This window comes from Spermophilus citellus (genome assembly GCF_964194105.1).
Source record: "Spermophilus citellus genome assembly, chromosome: 12".
NCBI lineage: Eukaryota > Metazoa > Chordata > Mammalia > Rodentia > Sciuridae > Spermophilus > Spermophilus citellus.
In genome coordinates this window covers 90,133,614-90,159,674 of record NC_138198.1, presented here as the reverse complement: position 1 = coordinate 90,159,674, position 26,061 = coordinate 90,133,614, and the positions used below count along the sequence as shown (strand labels likewise).

The 26,061-nt window shown below is 36.4% G+C and overlaps 1 protein-coding gene across 4 annotated transcripts in view; it reads left to right on the top strand.

Moving 5' to 3' along the window:
* The first annotated feature begins 426 nt into the window (after window positions 1-426).
* The window catches only part of DSC2 (desmocollin 2), a 32,212-nt gene continuing 6,577 nt past the window's right edge, over window positions 427-26,061 (top strand). For 2 of the 4 annotated variants that reach the window (XM_081262861.1, XM_081262858.1), the window contains exons 1-12: window positions 427-854; window positions 8,971-9,055; window positions 10,338-10,537; window positions 11,485-11,604; window positions 12,934-13,089; window positions 14,473-14,617; window positions 15,741-15,907; window positions 18,687-18,821; window positions 19,292-19,477; window positions 21,002-21,258; window positions 21,378-21,520; window positions 23,948-24,172. In XM_081262861.1, coding sequence (XP_081118987.1) covers window positions 786-854; window positions 8,971-9,055; window positions 10,338-10,537; window positions 11,485-11,604; window positions 12,934-13,089; window positions 14,473-14,617; window positions 15,741-15,907; window positions 18,687-18,821; window positions 19,292-19,477; window positions 21,002-21,258; window positions 21,378-21,520; window positions 23,948-24,172 — 1,888 coding nt within the window. In that variant the 5' untranslated portion in view covers window positions 427-785. The remainder of the gene's footprint in view (window positions 855-8,970; window positions 9,056-10,337; window positions 10,538-11,484; window positions 11,605-12,933; window positions 13,090-14,472; window positions 14,618-15,740; window positions 15,908-18,686; window positions 18,822-19,291; window positions 19,478-21,001; window positions 21,259-21,377; window positions 21,521-23,947; window positions 24,173-26,061) is intronic. The other 2 variants (XM_081262859.1, XM_081262860.1) reach the window with 2 other exon arrangements.

Below are 26,061 nucleotides of genomic sequence, written 5' to 3'. Positions count from 1 at the left end.
GTTTCATTATTTTCCTGTAGTCCAGATTCCTTAATTTTACTTACTTAGGTCCCTAAGTTACGGCAATTTTTTCCTATCACCGTCATACCAGGAACTTTCTAAAACAAGAGACCCTGAAGAATGGTGTGTCCAGATAGAGAGTCCTGTCTGAACCTCAATCAGATGTCCATAGGCATTTTATTCCAGTAAAGATGAGTACACAATTCTCCCTGGAGTCAACCCTGTAATAGGTGGGTGATAGGCAGCAGTGACAAATAATGCAAACTCTCCAGCTCTGGGCTGTTTTCTTGGGTCTAATTGCCCCCAGGGCAGGGACCTCGTTGGACTGCGAGGGCAGTGGGCTGGGCGGGGCCTGAGCGGCCAGCAAGCTGGGGAGTAAGTCTTTGTACAGTCAGGGCTTCTGCTGGGCAGGGCCAGCGCTAATCCAGCCGGGCGGACACCCGGGCGGGGGAGGGGGAGATGGGGCATATAGGTGGCGTCCGCTGGTGAGAAACACCTAGCACAGGTAAAAGGGTGGCGGCCCAAGGGAGTTCCCACCTGTTGAGTTCTTAAAGAAATGAAGACTTAAGAAAATAGCAAGGAGGGGCTGATCGGTGTCTTTGGAGCCCCACCCTCGGCCACAGGAAAAGCCCCTTGGGAGAGAGGCAGGCGCTTCAGAAAAACTAAGAAAAGCACCGCTTCGCCTCGCACTCCTGCGCGGGCCCAGCCTGCAGCCGCTTCACCCGGCAGAGCTCTCCTACCCCGGCCCTCGGGTGCCTTGGCCGGCGACCGGACCTATCCTCTCCATGGCGGCAGCTGGACCCACACGCTCCAGGATCGGAGCCCTCTGTCGGCAGCTCCTGCTGACCCTCTCAGTGAGTGCCGCCGAGGCCACCGGCTCGGGGAGGGCGGTTCGATCCCCTGGGAAAAAGGGAGAAACTTGGGGAGCTGGGGTTGGCCAGCGAAGCTGGAGTTAAGGGACCTAGTGGTGGTTGCTAAACATGGAGTAGGGGGTGGGGGGAGGGCAGACAGGAAGAGGAGCGCGACCTGGGCGCCCGGATCCCTAGGGGAGGGAAGGGCGTCTGGGGTAGATGTAATCTGCGCGAGCAGATCGAGAGGGAGGCGTGAGCTGCGAACGCCCGTCCAAAAGCGTAGCCTCTGGGTGCTCGCGGGGGAGCCGGGTGCGCCAAGGTTGCTTCTCCGCGCCTCTCCCAAGTCGGGGGAGTGCGCATCCCCTCGGCCTCAGTGCCGGCTTCAGGCCAGGAACAGGGCAGCCGCTGGGGGGACCCGACTGAAAGCAAGTGTCCTTGGGTGGAAGAGGGGACTCCTGATCTTTGGGGCGGGGGGATTGATCTTGGTGTGCGTTTAGATCTATGTGGGGGATCTTAGGGAAAAGGAGAGGTTCCACTCTGCTCCTGAAGACAGGCACCTAGGCGGACACTAGGTGACCCTTTGAATAGTTTCCAATGTTTGCGTAGGAGGCTTCCGTCCCCCACATCATTGGGGGAAAAGGTCATCCTGGTACTGATCTCTAGTTCTCAGAGGCGTCTGGATCCCACCCACTTATCGTTCCCTTGCTCCAACTTTTTTTTTCCCTCCACACGTACAACATCGTCGACTTCACTCCTTCCCAGAGCTGGCAGCCAAAGCAGATGGCCTTATTTTGGACAGGACAGTTTCCCCCTCTCAGGCAGAAAAGACCGGATTTCGCGGGAAAGTCTGAACTCGCAGAAATCCTAAGTGGGGAAGGAGCTCTTGAGGAAATTTGGAATCAAAGGTGCCCCAGACGGGGCTTTTCCTGGGTTTCCTGCCAGAAAACGAAAAAAGTTTAATTGGGCAAGGTGCGAAAAGGTGCTCAATAGTGCCCTTTCGTGTTGAGCCTTCAGCTTGGGCGCAAGTCAAGTTTTAAAGACACGGGGAGGACCTCAGAGAACAATGGAAGAGCGATTCCTTCTGGGAGTGGTGGAATTGAGGGGCAGAAATATTCGAATAACCTCCTCTTCATTACGCTGATTTCACAAAGGATTTCTAAATTTTTAAATTGTAGGTTTTACTATTGTTAGAACGCTTTTGCCAAGAACTAAATAAATGGACTTTAAACCCCTAACCAAAATCCCCAGGGCATTAATAATTTAGCACTTAGCAGTTAACATTTTATAGTTGAAGAAACTAAGAATAAGTAACGGTCACAAAATATATTGCTGATGACCAAGAGATGATTTTTGGTTTGGTTCTTAATTAAGTTGTCATTTCCTTTTAAACCACTGGTCATTATTATTTTTTTTTATTTTTAAATTTTTTTTATTGGTTGTTCAAAACATTACAAAGCTCATGATATATCATCTTTCATACATTTGACTCAATTGGGTTATGAACTCCCATTTTTACCCCAAATACAAATTGCAGAATCACATCGGTTACACACTCACACACTCACATTTTTACATAATGGCATATTAGTGACTGTTGTATTCTGGTCATTATTATTTAAAGGAAAAGGTATGCTTCAGGCACCACAGTAAATAACGTTGCTTTGCAGATATCTGCACTCAAAGCTTTCTGTGTGTCATCTTAGATCCTTTATAGAAGAAAGCACAGTTTGAGGGAATGAACTGAAATTGAATCCACCCTCCCTTCCTTGATCTCCCTTAGCTTCCGAGTTTGATAGGCCAAGAATGAGGCAAAGAGAAATCTGGCCCTGCCTGAACACCTCATTGTACTTTCAAGTGTTGTTCCATGTTGTAGTGCATATCTATTCAAAGTCCTGCCAGCCTCAGGTGGTTGGTGTGGTTGTGAGAAATGTGTGCAGACTAAGTGTGAGATATTAAGTAAGAATGACATTAAGGGGTGGGGCACCCTTTGCATTGTGTCCTTCCCATGCAATTTAGTAATCCTTCACCATTCCACAAATCAGCTTCTTCCCACTTCCTAATATTTGTTCACCTCCTACATATCTTAACCACTTGAACTTTCTTATGCTTAAACACCTAATGAAGCCTCTCAGAGATCTCGCAGGCCATCAGGGATGTCCCTGGCCCAAATAAGAGACACTTTCCATTCTTTGTACAATGCCACTTTGTAGATTACATATATATTCTTGAAATTCACCCCCACCTCCCTTTTCTGACCTTTCTGATCACTCAGAATCTGACGCTACCTGGTTTCTTTTTTTCCACTAGTGTGTGTGTGTGTGTGTGTGTGTGTGTGTGTGTGTGTGTGTGTGTTTGTGTGTGTGTGTTTAAAGAGACATGACATGAGATCTACCCTCTTAGCAATGTTTTAAGAGTGCTGATGGTGCAATTTTCACTATAAGCACAATCTTGTTCAGCAGATCTCTAGTAGTTTTTCATCTTATATAACAGAAACTTTATACCTAATAAGCAACTCCCTATTTTCTCCACACCACAGCACCTGGCAAACACCCTCCTATTTTCTGCTTTCATGAGTTTGACTGCTTTTTCCTCCAATCTTAAATGGTGATTTTTTTCTTCTGGCCTTATTTTAGGTCCTATTCCTTGAAATTGACACCTTTACCTAGACCATTTCATTCACTTGTGTTGCTTAAAATATCACAAGGATGATATTTAGGATATCAACAAATCCTAAATTGCTAGTTCAGAAGTCATCACTGAACAATAGGCCTTTGTGTCTACCTACTAGGTGTGATGCAGCATTCATTGTCTTCCCAGACAATGTTGCTTCTCTTTTAGTGTCCTATGTTTCAATGTATGGCATTCCTATATGCCTTTCTCCTCAAGTAGAAGACTGGAAGCTGTTTATTTTTTCTTCTTTACTGCTTTCCTCCCCTAGTTTATCATTAAGTCATTAAGTCTCGATAACTCTGCATTCAAAGATATCTCATTGATCTGTTTACTTGTATTTATCACTTCTGCTGCTAGTTTTTACTATTACAAATAATATCACAGTGACTAAGCCTGGTATGTCATTTCACTGTGGGAAGGTATAACAATAGAATACCAAAATGGAATTGATAGGAAAAAAAGTATAAATTACTCTATAATTGTGTCAGATACTAAGTTCATACACAATAAAGTTGTGTATGACTAGATGAAAAGCTTTTTTATAATACATGGCATGTCACTAATATGTATGATGTTATTAAATAAGAACAACACTACCTGAACTCATTAGAAATTGGCTAAACGATAAAGTAGAACTCATGCTTTATGCATAACACTATAGAAAACTAAATAGATGAAATTTTTAAATGTAAAATATGATAGCATGTGAGTTATATAAGCAAACACAATGAATTCTTATAAATTTGGAGTCAAGCTGGACATGATGGTGCATGTCTGTAATTCCGGCTATTTCGGAGGCTGTGTCAGGATAATCCACCTGGGTCCCTTGCCAGAATCCAAGTTAAGAGCAGCCTTAACCATTTTGCGAGATCCTGCCTCAAAATGAAAATAAAAAGTGCTGCAATTGTAGCTCAGTGAGAGCATGCTCCAGGATCCAACCCCCAGTCCTGAAATAAATAAGTAAACAAACAAACAAGTAGGCCCATTTATGACTTACTTCAAAAGCTGTTTTTAAAATTGGGAAAATCATTTATATAAAACACACACATACACATAAACACAGTTTCCATAGCAAAAAATACAAACTAAACAAAGAAGAAACACCATAAACCTTTTTTTTAAAGTTAAAATGTAGTTGATAAATTGAACAAAGTATTTGCAAACCATATTTTAAAAGGCTAGTCTAGTATAAAGTGTTTGTATAAATTAAGAAGAAAAAATTAGCCAGATGGTATGTTGCACACCTGTAATCCCAGCAGTTTAGGAGACTGGAGGCATGAGGATCGTGAGTTCAAAGCCAGCATCAGCAAAAGGGAGGTACTAAGCAACTCAGTGAGACTTTGTCTCTAAATAAAATACAAAATAGAGCTGGAATGTGGCCCAGTGGTTGAGTGCCTCTGACTTCAATACCTGGTACTGCCCCCACCCTCACCCCCCAAAAAAAAGAAGAAAAAAATCAACGTGAACCAGGACATCAAAAATTTTTTTTCAAATGACTGTATTCAGTCATATCAAATGCAAATAGGAATTGTTGTATCTTTTCCAATTCATGCCTCTAATATCTGCCTATTCTCCTACTGATAACTGCATTATTTTAATTATTGAGACTTTATAGAATCTCTTAATATATGTTTGAGCTAATGTTCTTTTGTGGCTCCTCTTTTTCATAATTTTTTGTCTAATTATAATCTTTCCTATGACATTTTGAATTAACTTCTTTAATTTCAGGAAATATTCTGTTGAGGCTTTGGGTTTTATTTGGATCAGAAAATTTATGATTTAACTTAGTGAGAACTGATGTATTATGTTGTTGATTTTTCCAATCTGAGATAATGATACTTCTTTCTTTCTTTTTGTGCAATTCTACTTTTATGACCTGAAGAAATACTTTCAAGTGTTCTTCAAATGGGTTTTGCAAGTTTCTTGTTAAAATCATTAGTTGGCATTCTAACATCATTTTATTGCTTTTGAAAATGACTTATCATGTCATCTAACTGGTTTTATTTATGGGTATGAAGAGTAATGTTGTCTATATTTTAATAGTTATTTCTGCTGCCTTTACTGAATTCTGTTATTCTTTATGGTAACTTATTGGTTCATTTCCAGGTAAAGTGATAGTAAATGAAGACATTTCGTTTTCCCTCTTCCTTTGCAATTCATATGTTCTTGCCTAATATACCTTCAATGTAATGTGAACTATATATGATGAGCTTAGAAAATCTATTTTGTTTGTAAGTTTAGTGGAGTTGCTTCTGGTGCTATTCCCATTGGTTATAATATATAAAAATCACATTGCAGAAGCACTCATTGATTCCTAGATTTTGAGGCTTTTTAAAAGATAAGAATGATATTGAATTTGGTCAAGTAAGTACCTTTAGGTCACTAGGTGGTGACCATATGCCAGGCCCAATTCATGGCTCCAGGATTCTAGATCAAGCAAGTGCTGTGAATGTGGATCAGAAATCCACACAAGGTCTAATTTTCTTTCAGCTCAGCTTTAGAATGAGGGGTTAGCATTTGGGAAGCCCAGACTACTGTGGCAATGGTCTTTTCTTTGATTGTTGGTGATTTCTCTGCTTTGATTTCATTCCTTCTCTGTAGAAGTCAGCAAATTAGAATAGAATCTTTGCAGATTGGTATTTGTTTCTGGGTTCCTCTTATTGCTCTGTATTCTAGCTTTATCTTCAGTTTTTGCCTTGCAATTCCTTATTATTTTTTAAAAATATGTTATCCAGCATTTCTGGTTAATTTTGTTTTGGAGTTTTACCTCACTTTGCCTGCATTAGAAATGAAAGTTGTTCCCTCCATCCATTTTGTACATTGCTTAGACTTATATTCAAATATAAAAATGCAAATGCAATTTATTTGCTTGAACAAATCTTCGCTTTCTTCTCATTATTATTCTATTTTATTTTTTATTTTTTGGTATTGGGGATTTAACCCAGGTTCACTTTACCACTGAACTACATCCTCAGTCTTTTTTTTTTTTTTTTTTTTTTTTTTTTTTTTAAGATAGGGTCTCACTAAGTGGCTGAGGACCTCACTAAATTGCTGAGGCTGGCCTTGAACTTGGAATTCTCCTGTCTTAGCCTCCTAAGCTGCTGCAATTACAGGCATGTGCCACCGAGCTCACAGATTTCTTATTATCTTTAGGGAGAAAAATTCATATAATTGGTTGACATCATTTAGAAACTATTCCTCACCTAAATCCTGAATTCATTTTAAACCTCTTCCTCTTTGTATTATACATATCAGCCATTCTAGGTTTCTTTCTCAGGTCTGTGTCATATCTTTGGGACTTTATATTATGTTGTTTCTGTATTTTGAATTTAAGCTCTGCTCTTGCCGTGGCTAACTTATTGCCACTTTTCAGGTAATTTAATCTGGCTCTCAGCCCAGGTTATCCCCAACTCTCTCACTTTTTCACAGTGTCCTGTACTTCCCTGACATGGGAAGTACATATCAGGGAATCCCATGAATGATGTATATAAATATTTGTTGAGCATATGAATGAATGGATGCCAGGATGCCACTACACCTCCCTCCCCAAATTGTCTGAATCCAGCCATTTTTTCACTTTCTCCACCATGATTGCCTTCATCCACTTCACTGTTGTCCCTCTTAGAGTCCTGTCATGTCCTCCTAATTGGCCTGTTGGCTTCCACTTTCTCCTTATTCATGATCTGTTCTCCACAAACTTAGCAGATGTATTTACCACTCCCCATGCTCTAAACCTGCTGTGGCTCCTTTTTGCATTAAAACAAAATCTGTTTCTTACCCTGGCCTTTTAGACTGTACATGATATGCCCTGACTGACCATTTGTTTTGTCTCCTCATTCTTCCCCATTCTTTTCTTGGCTCTGCAGGGCTACCATGAGCTCTGGGGAAGTCCTCTTCTAAGGCCTTTGTTCTGGTGTTTAGCCCCACCTGGAAGACTTCCCCAATGTAGGAACTGATTTGTTTCCTCACTTCATTTAGGCTTCTGGTCTTCTCTTTGTCATCTTCTTTCTCTGATCTATTTTCCTCATAACCTTTATCTTTCTTTGCCTTGGGATTATGTGAGATTTGTATATTTATTTTTTTTGTCTCTTATTACAATATAATCTTTATGAGGAAAAGAACTTTGCTTTGTTCTCTACCTATAGCCTTTGACTCTGTTGAACACCTAGTTACCAACCAATAAATGTTGGTTGAACGAATAAGGATGTGTTCTGTCAATCACCTTGAACTAGAATCCTTGGAATCATCTGATCCTGCGCCTACTAGCTCTCAACTTGCTGCCAGTGGAAATTCTTCTCATTTTTAAAATTTTCAATTCAAATACAATCTCTTCATTGTGTCCGTCTTTAATTTCCAAGTAAAACACAATCTCTTATCTGATCCTTTATATGTTATGTAAATTGCACGATTACAGGTTCCTTAGTATGCATTGCAAATAAAAATTTCCTTCCAAACTTAGATGGTAATAGCTTATATTTATGAATTTTGTAGATAACACTGTGTAAATGCCAGTTAGCTGTGTTGGTTTTGGCTCTGGTCAAATGCCTTTGCAAAACTGAGGAAAAAAGAATGTAAATATTTCAGAAGCAGCCATTGTCAAGTTTCAGAGAGAACAGAATTAAATTTCTACATATTCAAATATATGTTGTACTGGGATGGGTTCATCATAAATCATTAAAAAATTATTAATTATTAAACTATTTTCTAAATATTAATTATTAAACTATTTTCTAAAATAACCTTAAATTAACTTTGACTTATGAGAAAATGCATCTTCACAGTAAGTTCCCATATCGAAAAGTTGCATTGTTTGTGTGAAGTAATTACACAAAAATACTCACCAGATCACTCCCTGGAGTTTTCTTTAAAAGCACCATATTTTCGTATTGGAGATTTTGGAGATAATGGGTTTGGTATCATAGCTCATAGTCAATTAAAAATTTATTGCAACAATTTGCTGGCTCATTAAATTCATTTTTACTCCTCATTCCTATTTATATCCCTGTGCTGTCTTTAAAACTGTCTTTAGTTTTAAGTACTCTCTCACATAGGTTGTTGAATCCTTACTAAACCCACTAAGTTATTCAGTGCTGTTACAAGTAAATAACTTTTATAGAATAGGAAACAAAGTTTAAGAATGTACATAATTCTCTTGAGTTTATGTGCTTTGTGAAGGAGGGAGATAAGACTTTTATTGTTTCATTCACCCGTTTGATAAAATTTTCTTCTGATTTGTTACTCGACCATGTTTTTAGTTTTATTTTGCTAATTATATAAACTGATTCAAAATTATATAAATTTTATTCAATAATACATATATTTACATATCTAATATTTTATCTATATAATTAAGTGTATATTACTTAAAATATAAATAAAATTTATATAAACAATGTACTCATTAAAAGGATCTTTTTAAGGCATAATCTGGATTTGTTTTTTTTAATAGATCTTATCATTTGCCTGTGACGCCTGCAAACAGGTGATACTACATGTTCCTTCCAAATTAGATGCTGAAAAATTTGTTGGCAGAGGTAAGATACTACTAAAAGTATGTAATTACCCTAATTTGTGTGATCTGTTAAAAGCTAGTGTAATTTTTAAAACTATAACTGTATTAGGGAATAGTTAAAACTAATAGTCCTTTATCATTTTTAATCCTTGTATCGTGTCAGTGAAAGAATATTAGTCTTTGTTTTAAAAATGTGCAATTATTTGAAGATAAAAAAGCTTTAGCTTGAGTAATAAAATAATTTTAATATTAGATGAAAGATATGGTATAGGCAAAATATGCTTCTAAGAAATTGAGAAATATATTGAAACTATTTCTTGAATTTAAAGATATTGTTTTTGGATTTTCATCATGAAATATTTTGACATCTTATTATATTTTATTTCCATGTACTGTTTTTTATTGCTTAAGCTTTTTATATAACTCACTTATATAAGGAAAGATCAAACTAGTGGGAACACAGAATTTGATGAGTATTTCACAATAGATGTTATGAGTTCTGTGATATTTTAATTTAAGAACCACTGCTTTTAATCAATTAGATTGTGTTAGACATACTTCCTGTACTCTTATGTATTCCTCTACAGCTAATTTCAGTTAATAAAAACATTTTTTTCACAGTTGGCTTAAACATTCAAACATTGTTTCAGGACAGACATTTTAAAATAAGAATGTAAAAAGTAAGCCAGGTGCAGTGGCACTCACCTGTAATCTCAGTGGCTCTGGAGGTTGAGGCGGGAGAATCACAAGTTCAAAGCCAGCCTCAGCAACTTAGAGAGACCCTAAGCAACTCAGTGAGACCCTGTCTGTAAATAAAATATACAAAGGGCTGGGGATGTGGCTCATTGGTTAAGCATCCCTGGGTTCAATCCCTAGTACCAATAAATAACTAAATAAAATAAAATAAGCATTAGAAGTGATGTTTGTGTTTATGCACAGTGTAACCCACATAGTTTCATATATCCTTTTGGGGGGGGCAGGTACCAGTGATTGAACTCAGTGGCACTGGGCCACTCAGCCACATCCCCAGCCCTATTTTGTATTTTATTTAGAGACGGTGTCTCACTGAGTTGCTTATTACTGAGGCTGGCTTTGAACTTGCAATCCTCCTGTCTCAGCCTCGTGAGCCACTGGGATTAACAGGTGTATGCCATGGCACCCAGCCTCATATATCGTTTTAAAAATGCTAAATGTACTAGTGGGAGTGTAATTTAAGTGGCTTCCTACACAAGCATGCATTACTGTTAAAACTATATATCATTGTGTTTCACCTTAAAAATGATTGCTATGTTTATTTTATACAGTTAACCTGGAGGAGTGCTTTAAATCTGCAAATATCATTCACTCAAGTGATCCTGATTTCCAAATTTTAGAAGATGGTTCAGTATATACAACCAATGCTGTTCTCCTGTCCTCAGAAACAAGGAGTTTTACCATATTACTTTTTAACACGGACAGCCAAGAGGAGAAGGAAATATCTGTCCTTTTAGAGAAAGAAACACAGGTATATGAAAATAATATGAACAAAGTATAATGATGTCTTGTCTTTAGGTTTTATAATATTGACAGGGTAGAAGTGGAATCAGAAAAGATATGGAATGGTTTGGTTTGAATAATGTAAACAATGAAACAACAGTGTAAGTGAAAAAGGGCTGTATAAGGCAGTTTGTTAAAGGTTGTATTCCTTCTCATTTAGGACATGAAAGGAGAAATTGGGATAAGCTACAGCATGAGAATTTGAGATTGGACACAAAGAAATATTTGCTGATCTTTTCTATAGCATGGATTTCCAAAAGCAAAATTTGAAACTCTGTCTCTAGTAAAGAAAAATGTTTCTTTTTTTCTCATGCATCTTAGCATAACTTGTAGTCTTAAATAGATGGCTGTTTTAGGAGGATGGACCACATGCATGCTTATTATCTTGTGACACCAAAAATCAAGGTGTCTTCGATTCAGCATTGATCGTTCCTTACTGAAGTAATTGAGAGGTGTCACTATATTTCTCTCCTCATTCTGACACAGATCTCTTTGTTGGCCCCCTGGCTCTGCTTAGTTGCTGGTGAGTGGAAGATGCTTATGCTAAATTTGGAAGGGCACATACTCACTTCTTTTCTTTGCATATGCCTCCTCCTGTGTTTTGGCATGGCAATGTGGCAACAGTCATTTTCTTTTTAGTTTTGCTTCTAGGTTTCCAATTCCATCTCTCTTTCTTCCACATTTCCACCAAGTTATTCTCTCAAAAAGGATTATTGTCATCACAGCTATGCAGCTATTTGTTTTTTTTTTTAATTCTCTTTATGCAGTGTTGATATTCCATTTGGTTTTCAAGCACTACTGTCTTATACCTCCCCAGTTAATCCTCATGAGAGAAGATGTGTCTGACTTCTAATGTTTGAGACTAAAGTGGTCATTGACTTTATTTGTTGATGTATTTCTATCTTCTAAATTTAGGTACAAAAGAGAAGACATTCTAAAGAAAAAGTTCTAAGACGTGCCAAGAGAAGATGGGCTCCTATTCCTTGTTCCATGATGGAGAATTCCTTGGGTCCTTTCCCACTTTTTCTTCAACAGGTACAGTATATTTTCCCTCTGCTGTAAAATCCATTGTTTCCATATTAACATCAAAATTTGACATTGATCATGCAGTTATTTAGAAATAATTGTGTCAGGGTATAGGATGTACCTCTGTGGCAGAGCACTTGCCTAGCATACACAAGACCCTGGGTTCAGTTCCCAGCTATGCAAAAAAAAAAAAAAAGTCATATAAAAGTGATATCATATGAATATTTGATTGCATGGGGATATGTATACATGTTCAGCATATGGATACAAATATGTTTCTTTATACCGTTATACACTTTTTTTGTAGCTTGAGTTATGCAGAGGCTAACTCTTGAACTATAAAACCCATCTAGCACTTTCAAGCACATTTCTTTAATGATTTCTTTTTTTAATCAACAGAGGAACCACAGATCTTCGGCACAGCCTAGAAAAATTTCCAGGTGTCTTCCATAATAAAGAATGAAATTGCAAATGCCACGAAAGAGGAAGACACATCTGCCTTTCCATTATCAAGTCCATTTCTTAAATCCCACCAAAGGCACATTTTCTCTTTTCCTTTTTAACATTTAGTGGACACCCCAGTCAATCTTCTTCCCTTCTTCCACTATTAGTGGCCACTGTCACTCAATCTATGACTTGGGTTTCTTTTCCTTTAATTTCTGAAATGGTGAGGGAGATTCTTCCTTTATACCCCACCAACAAACTGAATGCAGCTCAGAGGAGAACAAATTAAAGTTGAGAAAAATTTGTTAGGAAATAATTGTGTTAGTCATCCTGAGATAATGACAGTCAAGATCTCAAAGAGAAAATGAAAACAGCTTGGAAGAAATTTTTTATGAATCAAGGACCAAATATTACCCTTGCCTGGATATTATTCCATTTTTATTCTCCTTCACATATTTTTTTTCACTTAGCTCTTATAATAAGGAAGATAATAACAAATACTAAAACTCAGCAAGGAAATAGTATACTTTAAACCCACTTTCTTATTTTGTCACTTATAATAAAAATAAATTTTTCTTTTTAAAATAGCCAAGTAATTTTTCATGCTCAGAATATTGTTTTCTAATACAGGAAAAACTTTTAAATGTTGATTCACATACATACCATTTAGCCTTAATATATTTATTAGTTATTCTTGGAAACCAAGATTCTACTACATCATTTTGCTCTTGGCTTTTTCTTAAAATTTCTCAATCATGAGGCTTTTATATGTATAATCATAAATTAAAGAGGGTAATATTTATTGTGATAAAATTGAGAATGTGATTGTACAAATATACAGGTAAAAGTTGTGCTGAAATAAAAACTTGTCTCGTAATTATATCTACTCTCTAGGTCCAATCTGACGTAGCCCAAAACTACACCATATACTATTCCATTAAAGGGCCTGGAGTTGACCAAGAACCTCTAAATTTATTTTATGTGGAGAGGGATACTGGAAACCTGTATTGTACTAAACGGGTAGATCGTGAGCAATATGAATCTTTTGAGGTAAAACTTAAAGTTTGTGTGTTATATTAATGGTTATTAAGCTTGGCCATTGTTTCTCACATCTCTAATTCATTTACCCTTTTCTATTTTGTGAATTTGTCATTAATACTCTGGCTTTATCTGATAGCACAGCATTGACTTGAAACATAAGACTTTTCATGACAATCCTATAAGATTGTTCCCGGGATTATGGTTTTACTCTTTGTTTTTGATTTTTGTAGTTTTTCTTTCAAAAGAAAAAAAATAAGTATCATTTTGAGAACAGGTCTTGAGTTGGTAGAAAAGATTCGTGAACCTCTTTATAGTACAGAGGTAACATGGGAGGTAAATGAGGCTCAGAAGTGACATATACCTGAGAACCTTTGCAATAGGATCCATGGGATCAAGTAAGGAGTGTGGCCAGTGCTTAATGCGCTTCATTCAGTCTTCTCCAGTCTCTGCATCTCTTTCCTGTGGTGCAATGTGAGTTCACGTGTGAGAACTTGACCTCATGCTTGTTTTATTTCCCAACAGGACCTGGTCCTCTTGCTTAACTCAGTTTTTATTATTTTACATCTATTTTAGATGAATTAATATTCATCAGAAAATCAAATTAACCTACCAGACAGATAAATTTTGGATTAAGTGTTTAGGTTTAAGATTTCTATGATATGACCTTCTAAGTATTTGTGATGCTCTATGTCTATGATATCTATTATGAAAAAAATTAGAATTGAAATTCATATTATGGAATCACAAGAATGGAATATGTTCCATACATAATTTATAGCCATTCATGTGTTCTGTTTCTGAATCTTGCTTTTTAAATTAAAAAAATGATTAGGAAGATACTAATCTAAGTATAAACATTGATATGCATAGGGTTTTAATTAGTAGAAAATAAGATAATATATAGTTAAATCCACCTGGAGAATTTATAGTCCTGATGATCTAAGTTAAGAAAGACCCAGAAAGTTGTATTAAAATCCTTGCACCCAAAACTTTCAAACAAAACAAAATCCTCAAGCCTTTTTTGAAAATAATAACAAGAAAGTTATACTTATGAACAACATATAGCAATGGTGAGGAAATTAAAATGATCTATGTTACTATATTAGATAAATTTAAGCATCAAGTGCTCAACTTCACCAAGGAATTAGCAACCTCTTTTGGCCTTAAAGTTATGTCCACATTCAAAATCAGTAACAAGTGGTGAGACAAACATTGCAGTTCTGAACAATCTCCAAATTAAAGTCCAAGCAAGTTGAAGCCATACTTTATTTTAGAGAATAATTTGGGGAACTGAGGGTATAGCTCAGTGGTAAAGCATGCATTTAGCATATGCAATGCATATGATCTCCAGCACTATACACACAAAATGTATTGTTTTCACTCAATTCACAGCTAACTGCCTTTGCAACAACTCCAGATGGTTATACACCAGAATATCCATTGCCTCTGATAATCAAAGTAGAGGATGAAAATGATAATGCCCCGATTTTTACAGAAACAACATACACTTTTATGATTCTTGAAAGCTGCAAAGTTGGTGAGTATCCACTTTGATGACAGAAGACAATTTTAATAAATTTCAGCTCATGAACTGAGTTTCACTATGGCCACTAGAAAGCAGTATATAGTGGTGGTTGGAACACTGAGTGGGATTTTTACTTTACCTTTCATTAGGTGTCCTTGCTCAAGCTTCCTAGTTTTGACAAGCCTTAATTTCCTGATCTGTAAAATGGGGTTTCAGTATGCCAGATTACTGTGAAGATTAAATGAAGTATAACATAAATGGAATGGAAATCACAGTGCCTCAGAAACAGGAGTTAATAAAAGTTTTTTTTGCCTTTTTTATAGTAGGGCAAATAAATGCTTGTAAGAGAGCATACTCCAAAAAATGAGTCATTGAGTAATTGGACATAGTCCTAAAGGTGTCTACTGGTGTTCTAGAATGGTTAAGTGAGTGATGATATTCTGGGGGTGGTTATGAAAGTCATTGAGAATAATACAAATGTTTTCTCAATCTTGCAAAAACAGTCCATTTTATCTGGAAATCAGAATGAGCCTTTTTTTAGAAAGACCCAACTGCACCATCAATTTTCAAAGAAAACTGGCTCATGTGGTTGAATATAGGCTTGCAAATAAAAAAAGGCTAGGGCATAATTAGAATATTTTAGTTTAGAAATGCAAAGATCGTAAGGTCTTATATCAACACTTATAAATTCATACGTGAAGTACAATTAAATAGATTTAATTACCAAACTCTACAATGTAGCAATGCTGTTTTTTTTTTTTAATTTGCTCTAATTAGTTACACATGACAGTAGAGTGCATTTAGATATACATACATAAATGGAGTATAACTTCTCATTCTTCTGGTTGTACATGTTGTAGAATCACACTGACCATGCAATCATATATGTACATAGGGTAATAATGTCCAATTCATTCTATAATCTTTTCTACTTCCATACTCCCTCCCCTCTCTTCACTCCCATCTGCCTAATCCAAAGTACCTCTATTTTTCCCTAGCCACCCCCTCTTATTGTGAATTAGCATTTGCATATCAGAGAAAACAATTTTTTTGAGTTATGTGAAGAGTGAAGTCAGTAAGAATTTGATTATATGAAAGCTTTGACAATTAAATAGGTTGTTTTATTCACAATTAGGTTCCATCGTGGGACAGGTGTCTGCAACTGACAAAGATGAGCCCGACACGATGCACACACGCCTGAGGTACTCCATCCTGGAACAGCTCCCGTCCTCACCCACACTCTTCTCTATGCATCCATCTACAGGGGTGATCACCACATTGTCATCTCAGCTTGACAGAGAGGTAACAGAATTATTAACAAGTACTACTTGATTGTAATGTGGCTATTTCATAGTACAGGTTAATTTTCCCTAATATGTGATTATCTGGTATTTTTTTGATTCTTGAAACTTCCTATAGATTCATTTCCTCTCCATTTCCTTATCCCCTTGTGAATGAGAGCAGTGATCTTCAAAATTTTTGGTCTATGGCCCCTTTACATTCTTAAGTATTGTTGAAGATCCTGAAGACCTTATATTTATTTATGTGGGTTGTATTTATTGCTTTTTAATCCATTAATATTAAAAGCCAAGGATAGTTTAAAATATGTGTTAACTTACTCACTTAAAATAACAACAAAAGTACTACATATTAACACAGGTAAAATTTGCATAAAAATAAGTAAATTTTCCAAAACAATAAATATCTTTACTATTTGGCTTAATATAAGACAGGTGGATTCTCAATCTCCTGCTTTCTGTCATAATAAATAGGTAGTTGTAGCAGAAGTGTACGAAGAACATTTGACATTATATGAAGTGAGAAAAGAGGAACATTTCAATAGTAGTTGAAGATAATTGTGTCTGTTCTGTAGTATTAAATCAAAACTTAATAAATGGTTCTTACCTAAACATTTTTGGCAATGCAGACTTTGAAGTCTCATCAATGAACTTTTTTACTTTGTTCCAATAAAGTCTATTAATCTGTCTCGTACTATGAATGGATACTTCACTGTTGTATAATATTTACTATCATTGGTCATTTGGAAAACATTGGTTCAGAATTATATAGATATTCCAAATGTTCATGTATTTCATTAAACAATATTAAAGAAATAACTTCTTGATTTCCATTATTATCTCAATGGTTGATAGAAGTTTTCCCAGGTTCTTACTTTTGCTTGAAAACTCTAATTTATCCTTTACAAAAAATAATTATTTGTTAAGTGATTTGACAAAGTATCTTCCAAATACTCTAAATAACCACATGAAAAAAATAATATTCTGTGGGGAAAAAAAATCCCAAAACAATTTTTAAAAATCACAATGGCTGGTTCAGCTTGCAAGTCAAACAGTCACACAAGTACTTTTACCTTAAATAGATGCTTCTTGTAGAATCATTTGAAAGCGTTTTATACCACTGAGTTTACCCAGTAGTGCTCTATAATGACTTTTTGACTTCAGGATTCCAGTTTCATTTGTCTATAACTTTAATGCACCAGAATTTCCCTGCCATCTGAATATATCACGAGTATTTAGGATAACCAAACTTCATCTTTCTTTCTTTCTTTCTTTCTTTTTCTTTCTTTCTTTCTTTCTTTCTTTCTTTCTTTCTTTCTTTCTTTCTTTCTTTCTGGCACTGGTGATTGAACCCAGGGTGCTTTGTTACTGAGCTACATCCTCAGCCCTTTTTTCTTTTTTATTTTGAGGTAAGGTCTCACCAAGTTGCTGAGGTTGACCTTAAATTCAAATCCTCCTGCCTTTATCTCCTGAGTTGCTAGGTTACAGGCATGTGCCACCCCACCTGGCTAAAACTTCATTTCTTTATCAGCCAATTGATTATTTCCAACATTTCTAAGTTTACTGCAAAGAAAATATATAATTCCTCTTAAAAGCATAGTAGCACAAGGCTTATAAACTTTTCAGTCGAAATAGGCCTTTATTTTTTTAAGTCTACACACAGTTTATGAGGGAGGAGTAAATCAAGAAAGTTACATGTGTCAAATTATGGGAAGAAGGTGGCTTTGTAAAAGAAGGGTGAACATTTTAGGTGGATAGATTTTCACAAATTACTTTGTCTTGGAAAAAGATATACATTAGGTAGGAAAATAATCATTATAATCAATTTATGGTAGAAAACTAGATATATCCCACTGCCCAAGATTGCACATGTTGTGTTTTGGGGTTGAGAATGGAACCCAAGTCTCCTAAAGTCCAGTCCAGTCCAGAAGCTATTATAATCTTGCTGTTTTATTCCTTCTGTATCTCAGTTACTCATGATAAATGGAACCATTATGAGGAGAAGCACATATCTTTAAGGAAATAAATGAGCCTTTTGTAACATCTGATGAAAAACCCTAAAAGCTGTATTCTGTGTTCCGTGTTACATTGCCCCAGACCTTTACCTTCATACTCATTGAATGATCTTTTTTAAAAAATGTAAAGTAAATCCCTAAAATCTTATCTTTTCTCACAAGAGGACATTTCATTTTGTTTATTGCGGAACTATTGTAAAAGTCACTGCTCTATATATTTTTAATGTAAGAATCTACTTGGATAGAAGAACAAGATTTTGATTAATTGCCAAACAATTTTAAATGTACTTATAACTATAGACCTTCTTTTTTTCTGCTGCAGAATGATAAAATCAATTTATTTCCTATTAAAGTAGATGAGATTACTCAATTTTCACAAATTGAAAATTACTAGGGTGAAGAAGATTCCTTTTTTAATTTGTTCTAATTAGTTATATTTGACAGTGGAATGCATTTTTGACATATTATACACAACTTCTCATTCCTCTGGCTGTACACGGTGCAACATCACTCCAGTAGTGTAATCATATATGTATATAGGGTAATAATGTCTGTCTCATTCTACCATTTCCCATTCCCACAGCCCCATCCCTCCCTCCCCACTACACAAACTGAAGTTCCTTCAAGTTTTTCTTAATTACATGTGTACCATTAGATTTAAATGTACCTCAGGTTATTAACGAATGGAAAATTTTAGAGTATAAACAAAGATTTCATTTATAAGGTTGCTGTTTTCACCCAGTAATTAAGTTCTTTCTTTGTTTTCAGTTAATTGATAAATACCAGTTGAAAATAAAAGTACAAGACATGGATGGTCAATATTTTGGCTTGCACACAACTGCAACTTGTATCATTAATATTGGAGATGTGAATGACAACTTGCCAACATTTACCCGTACTTCTGTAAGTATATGGTATTTATATAAGAAAAATATGTAACAGTGTTGTTAAATATGCACATCTCCATCTGTGCCTCATGATTTCAAATGAAGTACCACAATGACATACTAGTTTGGTGTTGTCAACATAGTTCTTTAGAAATTGGAAGAACAGGATGTGAAGGTGATCTGGCTATGACGTCTGTCACCCACTGATTGACTGATCTGACTGCCTAGGCAGATGTCGCCTTCCTCCCTGACCACGTGCATCCCTCCTGAAGTTGCTGTGCACTTAGTTGAAGGGGATGACCTTTCCTGACAGAGGAGATAGAGGAGGACCAGTCTTGGGTCAAGGGTATAGGAGTTGCTGTGCTTCCTGGTAGAACCTCCAAAAACACTCTCAAGAAATTGGAAGAACATAGCTTTCTTCATATGGTGGTTTATTTTTCTGAGGGCTAACTAATGAAATATTTTGTTTCTTTTTATTATTTTTAGTATGTGGCATCAGTGGAAGAAAATACAATTGATGTGGAAATCTTACGTGTTACAGTTGAGGATAAGGATTTAATTAATACTCCTAATTGGAGAGCTAATTATACCATTTTAAAGGGCAATGAAAATGGAAATTTTAAAATTGCAACGGATCCCAGAACCAATGAAGGAGTTCTGTGTGTAGTTAAGGTAATAATAAATTAGTAAATCAGTTGTTTGTAATTTATAATATTATGGAACAGCATATTGGGGCTTAATAGGAACAAAGAAATTATGTAGATACAGGAATAACATACAGAGGTAAATGTAAATGCCTATACACACACACACACACACACACACACACACACACACACACACACATTCAGTTGTGGTGATCTTTATAAAGTCATGGTTTAAAAAAACCATTTATATGTATTCAATTAATTTGATATAGTATCCGTCTTGTGACCAATATCTCTCAACAATTCAAAAGCTAGCATAGCTTTGAGGCTAATTGAACAGAGTCAAGCTCTTCTAGACTGTTCTTTCTTGTAGCTGGGTTAAGAAATCACCACTTAGTAAACTTTCCAAATGAGTCACTCCTAGTCAGACCCATAGAGAAGCTGTCTGTAGGTTTGTTCATATATATCCAGCATACAATATATTCATAACTTCCAGTTTCAGTATGGGAATCCTAAACCATTCAAAGATGTACATCATCTAAGACTTCTTTCTAATGTCATTTTTTATATCTGAGGAGAACTCAGTGCTAATTCAGGAGCCAGAGATAGCACATAAAACAACCTGATCTATTTTGACCTTGGGCAAAGTCATACACATTTCTGCTGTATTTTTAATAATTAGAACACGATTCTCTTGTGGATCTCTAGAACTTTCTGTTTGTACTTATTCTCAATTAGTATGGACCAAAAAGGGCAATTTTTTTCCTTGCAGTGATGAAAATTAGTTGTGCTTTGTGAGTTAATTTCTATTTTTCAAAACAGCAAAGAAAAATATTTTTGAATCCTTTCTCTGTCTTACCCACCCCTTGCCCTAATCCTAAGAAAATGTATTTTTGTGAAGTCTAAAATCTGAAAAAAAATTCTTTTATTCATTTTCATTACAAGTACAAATCAGGTTAAATACAATAAAGTCTTCTATCAAACTTGGTACTTCCAGTTTTTAAGAAAGGGGGTGGAGGGCAGAAAGATAGAAAAAGAAAGGGTCATGTTCTTAAACTTTCTATATCTTGTGTCTCCCCTCCTAAATACATTTTACAAAGTTTGGCTCAGTTTTTCTATACAAACCAAGTCCAAGTAATTTTTATTCATCTCAAGAGTGTAAGACAAGCTGTCCTCAAAAAGGGAATGGTATAGTAAATGAACATTGGTTATGATATGAAACCACTAAAGGAGGATTCTTATTTGTTAACATCGATTTTAGTAAATTCTTCCTGAAATCATTTCCAAGGCCTGTTATACTGCCTGTGTTAAATTTGTAGTTGAGGAAGAGTTTTTTGTTTAGTTTTTGTCAATTGCACTCAAATCTGAATGAGTTGAAGAATTCTCCTCTCTTTACCACCACCATGATTTCAGATATATGTTTCATATTCTCATGACTGTTTCCAACATAATACTTATGTATTTCCAAATTTAACAAGTTATTGGTACTTGTCAACATTGCCAACTCTTAAATATTTTGATCTGATTTTCAACACATTTAAATTGCCAGCCACTGAATTATGAAGAAACACAACAGATGACCCTACAAATTGGAGTAGTTAATGAAGCTCCATATTCTAGAGAGACTAGCTCAAGATCCGCCATGAGTACAGCAACAGTTACTGTTAATGTGAAAAATCAGGACGAGGGCCCTGAGTGCAACCCTCCAGTCCAGACTGTTCGAATCAAAGAAAATGCACCAGCAGGGACAAGAAGCAGTGGATACAAAGCATATGACCCAGATACAAAAAGTAGCACTGGAATAAGGTATTTATCATTGTCCTATTGTTCACTCCAAATTTATTGTGTTTTAAAGAATTATAATTTACTTATTGTCATTTCACTTATAATACTTTTTATGACTTTAATTCATTGTTGTTAAATAGGTATAGGAAAATAAGTGATCCAAAAGGGTGGGTCACCATTAATGAAGATTCAGGAATAATCACAGTTTTCCGAAGCCTTGACAGAGAGGCAGAGGCCATCCCAAGTGGTGTATATAACGTTACCGTCCTTGCGTCAGATCCAAGTAAGAAATGTGTTTTTAAGCCTGCTACATACATCTTTGGCAATATACTTCCATTTTCAAAAGTGACTCTAGACACTTTTAATTTTTTCCCAAAATGACATATAAAGTAATTGAGAGATTTGCTATAATTTATTAACTCATGTCTGCTTTCTAATAGCATTTCCAGGGTTAAATGTAATTATAAAGCAATTTAGTCACAGACATACTTGAAACTGTAACATATTAATATTAATTAGGAAAAATTGAGAAAATGACTTTGGTAAAACTAGCTTCAATTTATCTACTCATTTCTCTTAAAATCTTCATTTTATTGGGAAAGTTTATTATAGGGAGAACATACTTATTGCCACATGGCACACTTCTGGAAAGCAATTATAACTTTTACAGGAATTTAACAGTATACTGAGGGGCTAGAATTGTGATTAAACACATTATACAAAGATAAATCATCCTCACAGTAAATGATATAGTTATAAAATTAGACAACACTATGAATCCATAAAATCATATAAAATGTAAAATTATGTTCTGTGCATCCTATAATGTTGAGAGGAATATGAGTAGAGTGATTATATATAAGACTCATTTAGTGCACAAAATACACTTTTACCATACATACATTTGAACTTTGATCTTTTGTAAGATAAATATGCTAACTATAATAAATACGTTATTATGCTCTCACTTGCAAAATTAGGATTCAGCCATGATTTTGGAAGATGATTTAGGTATTCCAATTCCCTCTGAATGAATTCTGGAATATACTCAGTGACTAGTCTCCTTAAATATTGTTCTTCTGCTATTCTTTTCTTTTTTTTCTAGAATTCCCATTAGATGAATGTTGCTATTTTATTTCTACTGGAATTTGAGCTGTAATTTCCTTTTTAAATAATTAATGCATTTTCTTTAAATCTTGGAAGATTCTAACTATACCTGCTTCAAAGAAGTCTTACATAGAATTAATCTAACAGTGATTTTGTTGGATTTTAACATTGCTCCTTTGGGAATTTTAATTGGCAGGCTCATATTAAATGGGAGGTATTTGGTTTGCTTTCTGCTTCTATTTTTTTTTCCTTTTCTACTGTACCCCTTTTCTACTGTACCCCATTTCTCAGCTAGCAGTCTTGTAGTTGCTTGTACCTGCTTTTTTTCTGGCCATGGTTCAGGACCAGTTTTGAATCTGGAGTCCCAAGTATTCCTGGCCCACAATGGCACTGGAACTACTGCAGGTCCAGTCGCTGGTTATGACTTCCGGGATCTGCCTGGTCTATGTTGATAGCTCCCTATGAGACAGAGCCTCAGGTTTTCTTCTTCCTCTTCTTCGTCTCAGTGTTCAAGGCATCTTTAATAATTAGAAGGAATAACTGATTGAGAGACAGGACTCCTGACCCATGCTCTTCAACTTCATACCTAATAACGTCATTACTAATTTGTGTCCCAGATTTATTTCTGTCTGCTTTGTCTTTGACTCTTCCAGATTTGTCGGTGTAGTGCCTTGTACAGAGTACTTACTCAGTAAGTTTTTGCCAAATATATAGATTAATTACTTAAACTACACCCATGGTGATTATTTCAGTTTGCAAGTGATTTTCCATTCTTAGAGCATTTTCATATACTATTTTTGTTTTATTTTCCAAAATATTTATCTTTTATCATTAACTTTTCTTGGAAAACCTTAAGCGTTTCTTGTAAAAATGGATATTGAAATCTACACTCTCTAGTATGGTTTTCAAAGATCCCCAGCCCTTTTCTCCACTCTCAATTTCCTACTCCCTGCTCTCAGCTTCTTCCTTTATTTTCTCCAGGTCAGGGATGTGTTCAACATGCTTTGCAACCTCCTTGAATTTTCCCATGCTTTCAAACATCCCAGAAGTACTATTGTTCATACTCTTTTCCTTTCTCCTCTTAAAAACCAATCAAAACTCACCTCTATAAAGATTTCTATATTTATTGTAGTGAATTCTTGAATTGGGTGAACATACCTAATATAGTAGTTATTCTCTGCAATCCACTTGAATATAGTATTCTTATTCTTATTCTTCCTTTTTTTTTTTTTTTTTTTGAGTACCGGGCATTGAACTTAAGGGGGCTCAACCACTGAGCCAGATCCCTAGCCCATTTTATATTTTTAGTTAGAGACAGTGTCTTGTAAGTTGCTTAGGACTTAAGCTAAATTGCTGAGGCTTGCTTTTAACTTGTGATCCTCCTGCCTGAGCCTCCCAAGCTGCTGGGATTAAAGGCCTCCTGTGATACTACACCTGGCCATAATATTCTTTTAACGTTCCCTGAGGACTTAGCTTGTGGCTGTGCTTGTGACAGTAACTTATACATTATAGGTACTCAACAAGTATTTAAAGATTTTCAGTGTATTATTTTTTTGCAAAAACTTCAAACATTAAAAATGTATTTTTACTTTGATTTTCCTAGATGGGAGAACTTGTACAGGGACACTGGGGATTATACTTGAAGATGTGAATGATAATGGCCCGTACATACCTAAGCAGACAGTAGTAATCTGCAAACCTACTATGTCCTCAGCAGAGATTGTTGCTGTTGATCCTGATGAACCCATAAATGGCCCACCGTTTGATTTTAGTTTTAGGAGTTCCGATTCAGAAGTACGGAAAATGTGGAGACTGATGAAAATTAATGGTATGTGTTTCGAAACGTTGCCCTTTTTTTTCAATGTCATCTAGATGTTTCTTGATGAAGCAGAATAACGCAGTTCTCAGTTTGGGTGGGCACTAGGCCTCTCTAGTGTCTGCCTGTAATTCTATGCCAGAGTTTCTTTAGGCAAAGTTTCATGAGTTTGCATTTCCCACTCTAAGAACCCATCCACATAGATTCTTTACATGACAATCATATCCTACATTATAAGGGAATCCCTCTCTTTTGCATATTCGTCCTCTAGGAAGTGGAGTCTGAGGCAGTCACTCAAGCAGAATATGTGTTAAGAAATTTGCTTGAAATCGGCTGTGAAAGGAAGGACTGGGAAAAGGAGAAATGGAGGTGCAGCACAGACCAGTAACAGCTGAGCTGATCCCATGGGGAGTCTGAGCTCAGGTCCTTTCACACTGGTTCCATGTCGATTCCCCGTTCTCTGTCATTGCTCCATCGGTGGAGGAGGCAGCCCAAAGGGATATGAGTTGGAGTAAAAGGGATACTCACAGAAGACACTGATGGCAGTCCTTCATTGCATGGGGATCTGGTGCCAAGACAGTGTCCACCATACCATCACTCCTGTCTACCCCTGTGTTGACTCCTGACCATTTTGTGTCTGTGGTTTTTCTTGGGATCCTTCCTCAACTTGGTTCCCAGTCTTTCCTTTAGACTTCAGCCCATAATGGTCTTTGGTGACAAGAATGGTGAAAGGGAAGGTGACCTCTCCATTTTCACCTTCCCGTCATTCTCTACATCAGCAATTCCTCATCTCCTGCTTGCCCTGCCTGTGGACCATGATGTTGGTACTGCTGGTTATCAAGGACGAGTCCTGCATGTTGAAGTATAATATTAGAGAGGCACGCTAAGGCAAGCATATAAAAGAGGGTTTATTTAAAAAGGGGTAACATAGATTTCTTCTGGGAGGGAGAACAGGGCCATAGATAATATCCTGGTATCCACAGAAGTGAGAGCCTTTGGCCTTTTTATAGTCCTAGGCTTCCTTTGTTCTCCTGCTCCCTTCCCCTTATCTCTCTCCTTCCTGCATAGGTGACTAGGTGACTAGGTGAGAAGCAGATGGGCTGGAGGGGCCAAGGTGAAATGATATGGGCAGGAAGGGGACTCATTTACAACTCCCTGTAGGAGGGATGATCCCTGGGAGAGGTTACCTTACCAACAGGTTGGAGCAGGGGCAGGTTATCTTGATAAGGGTGGAGAAAGAGCTCTGAAGGAAGTAACAGTTCAGTCCCTCCATTCTCTGGATCTGACCCTTGCCTATCTGCTTGTCTAATTCTGGCTTCAATATCATGCTCTGCCAGTTTTTATGACTCAAGAACCTCTGTAAATTCAGTGAAGTTTGCTTTAAAATATCCTTGACCATCGTTAAATCCCACCTTTTCAGTGACTGACTCTCACATTCCTGTTAGGACAAATTAGAAAAGAAAGGTGAGAAAAATGTAAAGTGGAATGGGATGGGGAAAGGAAAAGAAGGACTTGTAAAAATAAGTAAGCTACTGACTGTGGCTTGAAGCCTGTCTTATGAACCTACAAGATGGCTTTAAAACAATATTCCATTTTGTGTGTATTCTTTCCTAAGAAGAATTGACCTTATTCTTAGATTTTTGACTTTTCCACTCATTTGGTGTCATAACATCATTGTTTTAAATAATGTTGATAGGAAATGATGATTTTAAAAATATATATCCCTACTTGCTGGGTGCAGTGTCGCATACCAGTGATTGTAACGATTCATGAGGCAGAAGGATCACAAGTTCGAAACCAGCCTCGGCAACTTAGTGAGAACTTCAGCAACTTAGCATATCATCTAAAAATAAACAAATAGAAAGGGCTGGGATGTAGCAGTGGTAAAACACCCCTGGATT